Here is a 13187-nt window from a genome sequence, read left to right on the forward strand (position 1 = left end):
ACCACTGCCCTAATTTAGGGCCCAATTATGGCCATGACTGGCTCCAATTTTTTTGGAGTAAGTTGGCTTTTCTGTCATAAGTTACAAAACGCCATTTTTCCCAATAAACTTGCTCCAGAGTAACTCAGTTAGGTACGATTTTTTTTTTTAGTTGAATATTTTCTTTCCCCAAAAGGGGGCAATCCCAGCCACTTACGCCAGTTTTGGCCATTTACGCCACTTTGGCCAGCTAAAACTTACTCCAAATCGACTTAGGTCAGCGTATATGGGCAGCTCTGAAAAATATTGCAGGCAGTTAAGAATTTGACAGGTTAGTACATTTAAAGCACCGCAGTTCCGAGCTTCACACCATTTATTCTGATCTATCTTTCTTGGGTCCAAAGTAGATAATCTCAGCCAGGAGAAACAACCTTTCAACATTTAATCAACTTAGCTTATAGTTTTTTAACTCATTACTTGATCTAGTTTAAGTTATAGGTAGATTATATGAAATATTGAAATATGTAACATGAACCTCTACAAATATTGAAGCCAAAAAAAAAAACAGAACCTCCTTCCCCTCGGCACCGAATTCCCACTTACCAAATTCCCAACTTTTATACTTTGTTTATGATGCATTCAGTTTCTGACAACTCTGAGCGACCCTGAATAAATACTGCAGCATATTCCCCACTCACCAGGCGAACATCGGGGCATCCCTTCGGACAGGGATAGGGGCTGCGAGCATCAGGTCCTACTCACAGCCCGCAGGACACGCTAGGAGGCGAAGAGCATGCGCGCAGACTCCACTTCGCATTCGCGCAGCTGCTGGCAGTGTTTTCTGTGCTGGGCTGTTGCTCCGCCTCCCACTTCACTATCTACGCCACACTGGGACACCGGAGACTTGGCAGAGCGGGCAGGATGGGGCCACTTCGTTTCCAGCGCACAAAGTCAGCGCATTTAGGGTAAGTGCGCCGAAAAAAGGGGTTGGGAAAAATTGGGCCTTAAGTTTCAAAAGTTAATTAACTTTGGTAAGGGAAATGTGGTTGCTAGTGATAACACTGCAGAACAAAATTGGGTCACTGGTTATGACTGATGGAGCTCACGGCAACTAGATTTTTAGGTGCTTAAAATATTTGGTTTCCCAGTGATTAAAATGGTGGCAAAATATGGTTTTCAATGATACAATGGAAGCACTATGTTGTCAAATTAACTGCATAATCAACAGCTAAATTAATTTCACAATTTTCAAACGGTAACCAACATAACCTGGCTTTCATTTAGGATTCATATATTATGGATTATTCCAATAAGGACATTTAAGCCAGTGATTTACAATGTTAAACTATCAAATTTACCAACTACAAATACAGTATTTGTACACATACAATACAAGGAAATCAACCTTTTTACAAACTACAAACCACATCTCAGCTGACTGGGATCTGCAGCGATATGGTTAACATTCCTTGGAAATGAATAAACATACTGGGGCAGATTTTGCAGCGGGTGTGATAGCGTACTCAGAATAGGCCATCATACCACCGTTGAAATATACCGTAAGGTCGGGATTGCCGCATGCGTTAAATCCCGAATTTGCGATCTGTCAAGGTCCCACACTGACTGGGAAATACTCATTGCTGGCGTAGAGTTGGGCTAATTGCCCCCAACTGCCCAGCAATTACGTCCAAAAATGTTAGATTAGTAAAAGCAGGCGCAAGAGCTTGTTTCATTGTGTGCGGAATCCATTTGTATTGAACATGAAGAGCAAGGAGCAGATATAGTTGTAAGCAATACACCTTTCACCCTAAAGCGTGCAAAATCTGTAAATTGTTCAGAAGTTTAAATAAAATTGAAATGATACTTTTACCAGAAAAAACCCCCACAGAAACAAATTACTTACTGAACACATTGGGCCCAAATTTCCGCAGCTGCCCAGAGTGGGGTGGTAGGCCGACTTTCTAAGCCAAGAAAAGCACCAAAAACTTACCTTCCACTTTGGCCGCTCCCTCATCGTGACACTGCGGAGCCTGCGGGGGGGGAGGGGGCAGAGCTTCGGCTGCGCTGCAGGGGGCGGGGCTTGGGCCCAGCGTCTTGTGGAGTGCCGGTAGGGGAGACGCATGTCTGTTTGAGCGTGCGCACATGCGCAATGGGCGTTTCAGCATGCGCGCATGCGCAGTGCAGCAGGAAGCTTGGCAATCGGCCAATTAAAGGGAGAGCATCCTCAGTATCATTGGTAATGGACCATATATAAAGGTAAGGTTTAAATATTAATTTTTGTGTGGCTGAGGGAGTGGAAAGGAGTGCTGGATAGGTGGAAGAAAGTGAGAAGTGTGATCTTTGAACATTACCCAAGTGTAAGTCCAATACACGAATGGCACAAGAGCATGCAACACGAACAAAGCATTTCCTCCATGAGAAAGTGGAGAAACTAGTGACAATCATGGAGGAGAAATGGCTGGAGTTGGGTATCGGCAAGAGTGGTCAATCAAAAGTTTCACTCAAGAAAATGAGAAAAAGAAGGAACCCAGTTGCAGAAGAATACTCCGCAGGGGTCAATACCGCAAGATCTGAAAGCCAGTGCAAGAAGAAATGACAGGACGTTGGTCAAGTAGCGAGTGCAAGTAATATCTTCATCTTTAAATTGAATTGCAATTGAAAATGTGACCATCTGTATGTGTCCCACCCATCAGAACCATGTGTGAAAATTAATATTTTCATCTTTGCAGAAAAAATTGGCCCACAACAAAAGGGAGAGAACTAGAACAGGAAGAGGTCCGCCAAATCTGCACCAATTGTCATCTCTGGAACAGAGGTTACTGTCTTGCCGAGTTGCACCGGCAGAAAAAGATTCAGCTCTGCACAAGCTGGATCCACACACGAGGGTGAGGGTGAGTCATTAAAATGCATAGTCACCCTTCAAATCAACCAGCTGACGGCCTGCTACACGTGAGACTACTCATGCCACCCATCCTGCCCCCTCCTGTGCTGCTAACCAATTGACTGTTCTGTTGTATTTTGCAGAAGACGACGACACTCCTCAACATCCTGAAGATCCACAAGATCCAGATGCGTGTGCTCCAGACTAAAGGGGGATGGGGGGTCCATGGAAATGTGTTCACGGGAGAAGGCTGACCCGATATGGATCAGTGCATAGTACAGGGCATCACATTGCCAGAAACCTCTATGAGCTCCTTGGCGACATTCCATGGGTTCACACCTTCCGAGCTCGCGGGTCCCAGTGGCGGTTGTGAAATGCATGTTGGGATACCCAGTGCCCCGTCGTCCCAGCTTGTGCCTCACACTGGAGGGGTGCCACTAGGCAAACCCCGGCGAGGGGAAGGAAAAGCCGACCAGTCTCTCCTGAGATGCAGCTCTCAGCAGAGGTTAATTAGGTTCTGTCATTGGGTGAGGAGACCAATGCCCTCAAGATCACTCATGGCGGCCGTCAGTGGGGTGCGTGATGCGTTAGCGACACTGTCGGGTGAAATCTCAGCACTGAGACGGGAAGTGAGGGCGGGCATTTCAGAGGGTGTGCAAATGATGGCAGATGCCATGAGGGAGCTAGCTTCTGCAATAAGGGCACAAAGGCCAGATACTCAAATGCCACTCCCACTTCAATCCACGCACCAGCCACCCGATAGACCCAAGCCAGGCCTCCCAACCGCCCCCCCCCCGCCACCACCATCACCGACCCCATGAGGAAGTGCACTTTCACCGAGATGTGGGTGACGGATGGGTGCAGCCTTTCTTTGCTGTTGTCGTTGAAGTGCACTGTAAAATAGCCAATAAAAGATATTTTGCATTAAAACTGAATCATGTTCCATTGGGGCTACGCAACATTTAGGGACAACTGTAAAAAGTAAAAATCCCTCACCCCTACAGTCTTGCGTGCCTGCTGCCCCTAGCCCTGGCGGGAGGGTTAGCCGGTGCGTTCTGCAGTCGGCAAGGTAGGACTGCTCTATTTTCAGTAGCTGATTTATCTTTCATTTATTTTTGATGTTATACAGCTGTTATGCTGATGTTTTGAAGGTCTTTAGTGCTTTAGAATCCTCTAACTCACCTTTCCCCCCTGCCCACCGCCCCCCCTCAATCTCTGGCTACCTGCACTGATTTCTTAAATGTAGGTAAGGTTTTTCTGTGCTTACAAAAGTGGCCACATACACTGGCCTAAGTTAGTTTGGAGTAACTTTCAGCTGGCCAAATTTGCTTCTATGGCCAGAAGAGGCGTAAGTGTCTTGTCACACCCCCTTTTGGAGAGAACAAACAAAATTAGAAAAAAACCTGATTAACTGACTTATACTGGAGCAAGTTAAATGAGGAAATTTGCGACTTTTAAGTTACTACAAAAAAAGCTACTTACTCCAAAAAAAATGGGACAACTCCTGGGAAAATTTAAGCCCACAATTAGTAAAGCCCGGGAATGGATGCTTAGTTACAACCATGATTACATTTATTGGTTTGGGCAGAGGCAGGACATATACCATCTAATGTATGCTGGAACAGCACCAACCCTTATACATGGCCTTCTTCGACCTTACAAAGGCCTTTGACACCGTCAACCGCGAGGGTCTATGGCGTCTCCTCCTCCGTTTCAGATGCCCCCAAAAGTTCGTCACCATCCTCCGCCTGCTTCACAACGACATGCAGGCCGTGATCCTTACCAACAGATCCATTACAGACCCAATCCACGTCCGGACTGGCGTCAAACAGGGCTCCGTCATCGCCCCAACCCTCTTCTCAATCTTCCTTGCTGCCATGCACCACCTCACAGTCGACAAGCTCCCCGCTGGAGTGGAACTAAACTACAGAACCAGCGGGGACCAGTTCAACCTTCGTCATCTCCAGGCCAGGTCCAAGACCACCCCAACCTCTGTCGTCGAGCTACAGTACGCGGACGACGCCTGCGCCTGCGCACAGAGGCCGAACTCCAAGTCATAGTCAACGTATTTACTGAGGCGTACGAAAGCATGGGCCTTACACTAAACATCCGTAAGACAAATGTCCTCCACCAACCTGTCCCCGCCGATCAGCACTGCCCCCCAGTCATCAAGATCCACGGCACAGCCCTGGACAACGTGGACCATTTCCCATACCTTGGGAGCCTCTTATCAACAAGAGCAGATATTGACGACAAGATTCAACACCTCCTCCAGTGCGCCAGTGCAACCTTTGGCCGCCTGAGGAAAAGAATGTTCGAAGACCAGGCCCTCAAATCTACCACCAAGCTCATGGTCTACAGGGCTGTAGTAATACCCGCTCTCCTGTACGGCTCAGAGACATGGACCATGTACAGTAAACACCTCAAATCGCTGGAGAAATACCACCAACGATGTCGCCGCAAGATCCTGCAAATCCCCTGGGAGGACAGACGCACCAACATTCGCGTCCTCGACCAGGCCAACATCCTCAGCATTGAAGCACTGACCACACTTGATTAGCTCCACTGGGCAGGGCACATTGTTTGCATGCCAGACCCGAGACTCCCAAAGCAAGCGCTCTACTCAGAACTCCTTCACGGCAAACAAGCCAAAAGTGGGCAGAGGAAATGTTACAAGGACACCCTCAAAGCCTCCCTGTTAAAAGTACAACATCCCCACTGACACCTGGGAGTCCCTATCCAAAGACCACACCAAAACGATGCCCGAGGAGAAGAAACCAGCTCCGAAGAAGGGCGCCAAGAAAGCCATCACTAAACCCTCAGCGAAGGGCAGCAAGAAGCACAGAAAATCAAGGAAGGAGAGTTACTCCATCTACATAGCGATGAAGCAGGTTCATCCCAACACTGGCATCTCCTCCAAGGCCATGGGCATCATGAACTCATTCGTGAACGATATTTTTGAGCGCATCGCGGGTGAGGCTTCCCGCCTAGCCCATTACAACAAGCGCTGCACCATCAGCTCCCCGGAGATCCAGACCGCCGTGCGCCTGCTGTTGCCCGGGGAGCTGGCCAAGCACGCCATGTTGGAAGGGACAAAGGCGGTGACTAAGTACACCAGCTCCAAGTAAAACTACACCCTAAGTGGAGGAAGTGCATCCGGGAGGGCGCTGAGCACCTCGAGTCTCGTCACCAAGAACATGCAAAAATCAAGCGCAGGCAGCGGAAAGAGCGTGCGGCAAACTAGTCCCACCCACCCTTTCCCTCAATGACTATCTGTCCCACCTATGAGAGGGACTGTGGTTCTCATATTGGACTGTTCAGCCACCTAAGGACTCATTTTTAGAGTAGAAGCAAGTCTTCCTCAATTCCGAGGGACTGCCTATGATGATGACCATCTAATGTAAAATTACAATCACCAACCTTAAAGTATCCTTTCCAACACCCTCTAAATTAGACAATTATATTTTTCATGCATATTTCCTCTTTACATTTATATCATGTGTGTATAGAATTTCTGCAACATTCCTGCTCCTGTTACTTCCATACCATTTCAGGTACATTTTATACATGCAAGAGTCAATCGGCGCTTTCTGTAATCGAGCTAATTCAGAAGCAAAACATTTCAGTTAATAGGTGAATGTAATTAAATATAGCCACTTTTTCAAATGAAAATGAGCTAATTGCAAAACCTCCAGCCAAGGACATTTTATATTGCTTTCGAGTGTAATTTGATCCAATATTTAATAAAAAAGGAAAGGTCAAACTATAACCTTAATCTTTGGAAGAATGCATAGCTGCTCACTCGCATGCACGAACGCGAACATTTCAAGATTATTCAAATAATACTGTCATTTGTAACGGTGCGTTGTGTACTTTTATTTGCACTTTATAATAAGTCACGGATTTTAAATTTTTTTTTTAGTTATTATGGAAACGTATAAGCGCTGCAAAATAGTTTTTAAAAATGCAATTTCAATGCAAGAGACTGAAAGATATTTCTGTGGCTTAGTTTTCAAAGATTTTGTGAGCATGTCTTCCCTTATACATAGGCTGTACACTGCACTCCTGGCCTTCGTGATGTAATACGCTGTACATCACTCTGCAGCACCCTCACACAAGGCAAGTTCGTATTTTCGGAGGTCAGCGGCGTACTCCGTAGCTACGCCGCCGACTGCAATTTTTGGGCTACTATACTTTCTACTTTCCTATATCATTCTCATTCCTGCATCAACTTTGTGATGTATTGGGTACAATAAATCCAGGTGCATCATTTGATTACTGTTGTTAAAGAATCTGACTGACTGAGGAATCAGCCATGGAGTGATAAAGTTCTAAATCTGTAAAGCTAGCCAAGCTGTAACATATTTCACTTAACAGCCCATCTGATGAACAACAGTTCTGTTTCTTTTTAAATTTAACACTTCCTCCCACAAACATACACCATTCTCCAGACAAGGAGGCTTTTTTTGGAGTGGGAAGAAACAATGCCATTCCACACTCCCAGTACTCCTCTTGAACAGCAACCAAGAAATGTATCGGGGTGGCCACTGACACCTGGGAGACTCTGGCCAAAAGTCACCCTGCCCACTGATTTTTTCCCCTTTGTATGGAGATGCCTTTGGCATCTCTCTCTAATGACATAGCTGAGATTGGATTCTCACCTATTGAAGCTGCGTCAATTACCATATTTAAAGAGGCAACTAGATAAACACAAAGGAATTATCAAAAGGTTACGGTGAAAGAGCAGTGAAATTGCAGCGCTGATGAGAGAGCTGGCACAGGCACAATAGCCATATGGCTTCCTTCTGTGCAAGAATCTCTCTAATTCTAAATAGGGAATCATGAGCAGAAAGCCACAGCATAAACCTCCAATAACAAATTTCAAAAGTTTCCAATAGTAATTAACATTCTAGCAAGATTTATGCCAAAATATACAATCTCAAGATAATAAAACTACTCAGCTATCCCATAAATTCATCTTTCTTTTCCTATTCCAACATAAAGTACACTGAAGAGCAGTACATTTATCCTTGTATTGTTTTTCAGTAAAATTATTTTCCCCCATCAAATGACTCTTGCAACCAATATAATAGCATCATCATTTTGATGCTGTTACTTAAAACTTGGCAGCCATAGTAAAGAATATGACAAGGAATGGTACGTATTCCAAAAGGAAAATCCCAAAATGATCAAAAAAAGTGTTTCAGAAGGCTGTGAAACCACAGGGGCACTGAAGTCAATTGCTCCATACCGTTTAGTGGATAGAAAAGGAACCAGGACCGCTACTCTGCAGAGTGTCTAGTGCGGAGGCGACAGGATCTAGCAGGTAGTGGGCATGATGTGAGAGAGCAAATCAAACATCTGCAAAGTGTGCAGTACTGAGATAAAAGGGATGTATATTTTCATAGGAGCATAGGAACAAGAGTAGGCCATTCAGCCCTTCGAGCCTGTTTCACCATTCAATTAGATCATAGTTGATCTGTACCTTAACTCCATCCACCCGCCTTGGCTCCATATCATTTTATACTGTTGGCTAGCAAAAATCTATTGATCTCAGATTTAAAATTATTAATTGAGCTAATATCTACTGCTTTGTGGAAGAGAATTCCAAATGTCGCACAGAAGTGTTTCCGAACTTCTCTTCTGAATGGCCTGGTTCTGATTTCAAGTTCCTCTTGTCCGAGACTCCCTCACCAGAGCAAAAGTTTCTCTCTGTCCACCCTATCAACTCCATTCAAAATCCTAAAAACATCAATCAAATCACCCCTTAACCTTCTGTATTGCAGGAAATGCAAGCCTAGTCTATGTAATCTCTCTTCATAATCTAACCCTTGAAACCCAGGTAACTTTCTGGTGAATCTGCACTGCACTCCTTCCAAGGCCAATTTTTCCATTTTAAGGTGCCGTGCCCTGTACACAGTGCTCCAGATGTTGGCTAACAGGGCTTTGTATAATTGACACAAAACTTCCTCCCCTTTATATTCCCCTCCAGATATAAAAGCCATCATTCCATTAGCCTTTTTGAGTACTTTTTGTATCTAACCACTGCATTTAGTGATTTATGTATGTGGATTCCTGAATCTCCATTGTTTCGCGTATTATTTTAATGGTGAAAAGCTCGGATCTATCCTTTCTATTTATCCTTTTTTGGTCCAAAATGGATGACCTCACACTTACCTGCATTGAAAGCCATCTGCCACAGTTTCGCCCACTCACTGTCTCTGTAATTTTATGTTCCCATCTACACTACTTATTATACCACCATTCATTGTGTCATCAGCAAACTGAATATATGGCTTTCTACTGTGTTATCTCATCATCATAGGCAGCCCCTCGGAAGCAAGGAAGACTTGCTTCCACTCCTGAAGTGAGTTCTTAGGTGGCTGAACAGTCCAATAGGAGAGCCACAGTCACAGCAGCGAACCCGGGGACTGGGAGAAATTTAGAACTCAGCAGAGGAGGACAAAGGGTTTGATTAGGGCAGGGAAAATAGAGTGCGAGAGAAGCTTGCAGGGAACATTAAGACGGACTGCAAAAGCTTCTATAGATATGTAAAGAGAAAAAGGTTAGTAAAGACAAACGTAGGTCCCCTGCAGTCAGAATCAGGGGAAGTCATAACGGGGAACAAAGAAATGGCAGACCAATTGAACAAGTACTTTGGTTTGGTATTCACTAAGGAGGACACAAAACAACCTTCCGGATATAAAAGGGGTCAGAGGGTCTAGTAAGAAGGAGGAACTGAGGGAAATCTTTATTAGCCGGGAAATTGTGTTGGGGAAATTGATGAGATTGAAGGCCGATAAATCCCCAGGGCCTGATGGACTGCATCCCAGAGTACTTAAGGAGGTGGCCTTGGAAATAGCGGATGCATTGACAGTCATTTTCCAACATTCCATAGACTCTGGATCAGTTCCTATGGAGTGGAGGGTAGCCAATGTAACCCCACTTTTTAAAAAAGAGAGCGAGAAAACAGGGAATTATAGACCAGTCAGCCTGACATCGGTAGTGGGTAAAATGATGGAATCAATTATTAAGGATGTCATAGCAGCGCATTTGGAAAATGGTGACATGATAGGTCCAAGTCAGCATGGATTTGTGAAAGGGAAATCATGCTTGACAAATCTTCTGGAATTTTTTGAGGATGTTTCCAGTAGAGTGGACAAGGAAGAACCAGTTGATGTGGTATATTTGGACTTTCAGAAGGCTTGAGACAAGGCCCCACACAAGAGATTAATGTGCAAAATTAAAGCACATGGGATTGGGGGTAGTGTGCTGACGTGGATTGAGAACTAGTTGGCAGACAGGATGCAAAGAGTAGGAGTAAATGGGTACTTTTCAGAATGGCAGGCAGTGACTAGTGGGGTACCGCAAGGTTCTGTGCTGGGGCCCCAGCTGTTTACATTGTACATTAATGATTTAGATGAGGGATTAAATGTAGTATCTCCAAATTTGCGGATGACATTAAGTTGGGTGGCAGCGTGAGCTGCGAGGAGGATGCTATGAGGCTGCAGAGTGACTTGGATAGGTTAGGTGAGTGGGCAAATGCATGGAAGATGAAGTATTATGTGGATAAATGTGAGGTTATCCACTTTTGTGGTAAAAACAGAGAGACAGACTATTATCTGAATGGTGACAGATTAGGAAAAGGTGAGGTGCAACGAGACCTGGGTGTCATGGTACATCAGTCATTGAAGGTTGGCATGCAGGTACAGCAGGCAGTTAAGAAAGTAAATGGCATGTTGGCCTTCATAGCGAGGGTATTTTAGTACAGGGGCAGGAAGGTGTTACTACAGTTGTACAGGGCCTTGGTGAGGCCACACCTGGAGTATTGTGTACAGTTTCGGTCTCCTAACTTGAGGAAGGACATTCTTGCTATTGAGGGAGTACAGCAAAGGTTCACCAGACTGATTCCCGGGATGGCGGGACTGACATATCAAGAAAGACTGGATCAACTGGGCTTGTATTCACTGGAGTTCAGAAGAATGAAAGGGGACCTCATAGAAACGTTTAAAATTCTGACGGGTTTCGACAGGTTAGATGCAGGAAGAATGTTTCCAATGTTGGGGAAGTCCAGAACCAGGGGTCACAGTCTAAGGATAAGAGGTAAGCCATTTAGGACCGAGATGAGGAGAAACTTCTTCACCCAGAGAGTGGTGAACCTGTGGAATTCTCTACCACAGAAAGTTGTTGAGGCCAATTCACTAAATATATTCAAAAAGGAATTAGATGTAGTCCTTACTACTAGGAGGATCAAGGGGTATGGCGAGAAAGCAGGAATGGGGTACTGAAGTTGCATGTTCAGCCATGAACTCATTGAATGGTGGTGCAGGCTCGAAGGGCCGAATGGTCTACTCCTGCACCTATTTTCTATGTTTCCATGTCATAGGTGGGACAGATAATCGTTGAGGGAAGGGGTGGGTGGGACTGGTTTGCCGCGTGCTCTTTCTGCTGCCTGAGCTTGATTTCTGCATGCTCTCAGCAATGAGACTAGAGGTGCTCAGCGCCCTCCCGGATGCACTTCCTCCACTTAGGGCGGTCTTTGGCCAGGGATTCCCAGGTGTCAGTGGGGATGTTGCACTTTAGCAGGGAGGCTTTGAGGGCATCCTTGTAATGTTTCCTCTGCCCACCTTTGGCTTGTTTGCTGTGAAAGAATTCCAAGTAGAGTGTTTGCTTTGGGAATCTTGTGTCTAGCATGCGAACAATGTGACCTGCCCAGCTGAGCTGATCAAGTGTGGTCAGGTCAATGCTTCAATGCTGGGGATGTTGGCCTGGTCGAGGACACTAATGTTACATAGAAACATAGAAAATAGGTGCAGGAGTAGGCCATGCGGCCCTTCTAGCCTGCACCGCCATTCAATGAGTTCATGGCTGAACATGCAACTTCAGTACCCCATGTTGGTGCGTCTGTCCTCCCAGGGGATTTGTAGGATCTTGCGGAGACATTGTTGGTGGTAATTCTCCAGCGACTTGGTGTCTACTGTACATGGTCTATGTGTCTGAGCCATACAGGAGGGCAGGTATTACTACAACCTTAGTTATCCAAGTAATTAATATAGTGAATAGTTGAGGCCCGAGCACAAATCCTTGTGGGACACCACAAGTAACCTTCTTCCAATGAATACATACCCATTACCCCTAATCTATCTCTGCCGCCTAACCCATCTCCTAACCAGGTCAATAATTTGCCTTCAATTTCATGAGCTTTAATTTTAGCTAATAGTCTCTTCTGTGAAACCTTCTGGAAGTCCATATAAACTACACCAGTACACATTCCCCTGTCTACTTGGTTACTTCCTCAAAAAATTCTATTAGGTCCGTTAGACACGACTTACCCTTTACAAATCCATGTTGGCTCTCCTTAATCAGCTCAAATTTCTCTGAAGTGCTCAGTCACTCTATCCTTAATTATAGATTACAGTAACTTCCCCACAACAGAGGTTAGTCTAACAGGTCTATAATTTCCTGGTTTCTCGCTCTCACTTTTTTTTTAAATAATGGAGCTGCATTTGTAATTTTCCAATCTAAAGGGGCAATTTCTGAATCGAGCGCACTTTGGAAGATTATGGCTAAAGCATCTGCAATTTGTTCACCTACTTCCTTTAAAGTCTTGGGGGTAGAAACCATCAGGTCCTGGGGACTCGTCAGTCTTTTGTGCCATTAGTTTTTCTAATACTTATGTTAACCTTAGTGAATTCCAATCCTTGATTCAATATTAATTTCCCTGGAATGGCATGTATATTATCCTATTTCACCACTGTGAAAACTGAAAGTAATTATTTCCTTATTGTGATTTACAATATCTGTTTTAAAGGGCCCACATTACCCTTGACTATCCCTTGTCGTCCAATATAATTGTAAAAACTTGTGTTAATCTTGATATCCCTCATAAGTTTATTTTTGTATTCCTTTTTGCAGCTCTTACTATCTTTTGTGTCTTTTGCGGTTCTTTATACCTCTCCCAGTCCTCTGGATTTACACTATTTTTTGCACATTTTTATTTGCTTCCTTTCTTCTTAGGCAGTCCCTCGGAGTCGAGGATGACTTGAAAACTCTTCCTTTAGTTGTATGTTATCGCTCATCTCTTTTGTCGGCCATGGCGGTGTAAGTAGAGCTCTTTCTCGAGGGGTATATATTGGTCCTTAACTGGGTCTGAGTGCCTCGGCGTTGATTTTTCTGCAGCATTGCTTCGGTTGCCGTTGCCGCTTTGGGGCTATATTCATGTTGATGACGGAATGGATTAGACGGTGGTCCGTCCAGCAGTTGTCGGCTCCAGTCATGGCGCGGGTGATGCGCACCTCCTTGCGGTCCCTCGCTCAAACAAACAGTG

At 44.9% G+C, this 13187-nt stretch overlaps 2 protein-coding genes across 2 annotated transcripts in view; one reads left to right on the forward strand and one right to left on the reverse strand.

The window, feature by feature from the left end:
* The window catches only part of LOC139264533 (band 4.1-like protein 4B), a 457521-nt gene that overhangs the window by 435525 nt on the left and 8809 nt on the right, over positions 1–13187 (reverse strand). The gene's annotated exons all lie outside the window — the stretch shown is intronic.
* LOC139263930 (histone H2B 5-like) lies at positions 5620–5988 on the forward strand. Its single transcript, XM_070880013.1, has one exon. It carries the CDS (start codon positions 5620–5622, stop codon positions 5986–5988), a length of 369 nt encoding a protein of 122 aa, XP_070736114.1.

The sequence above is a fragment of the Pristiophorus japonicus genome, chromosome 5 (assembly GCF_044704955.1).
Source record: "Pristiophorus japonicus isolate sPriJap1 chromosome 5, sPriJap1.hap1, whole genome shotgun sequence".
Taxonomy (NCBI): Eukaryota; Metazoa; Chordata; class Chondrichthyes; family Pristiophoridae; genus Pristiophorus; species Pristiophorus japonicus.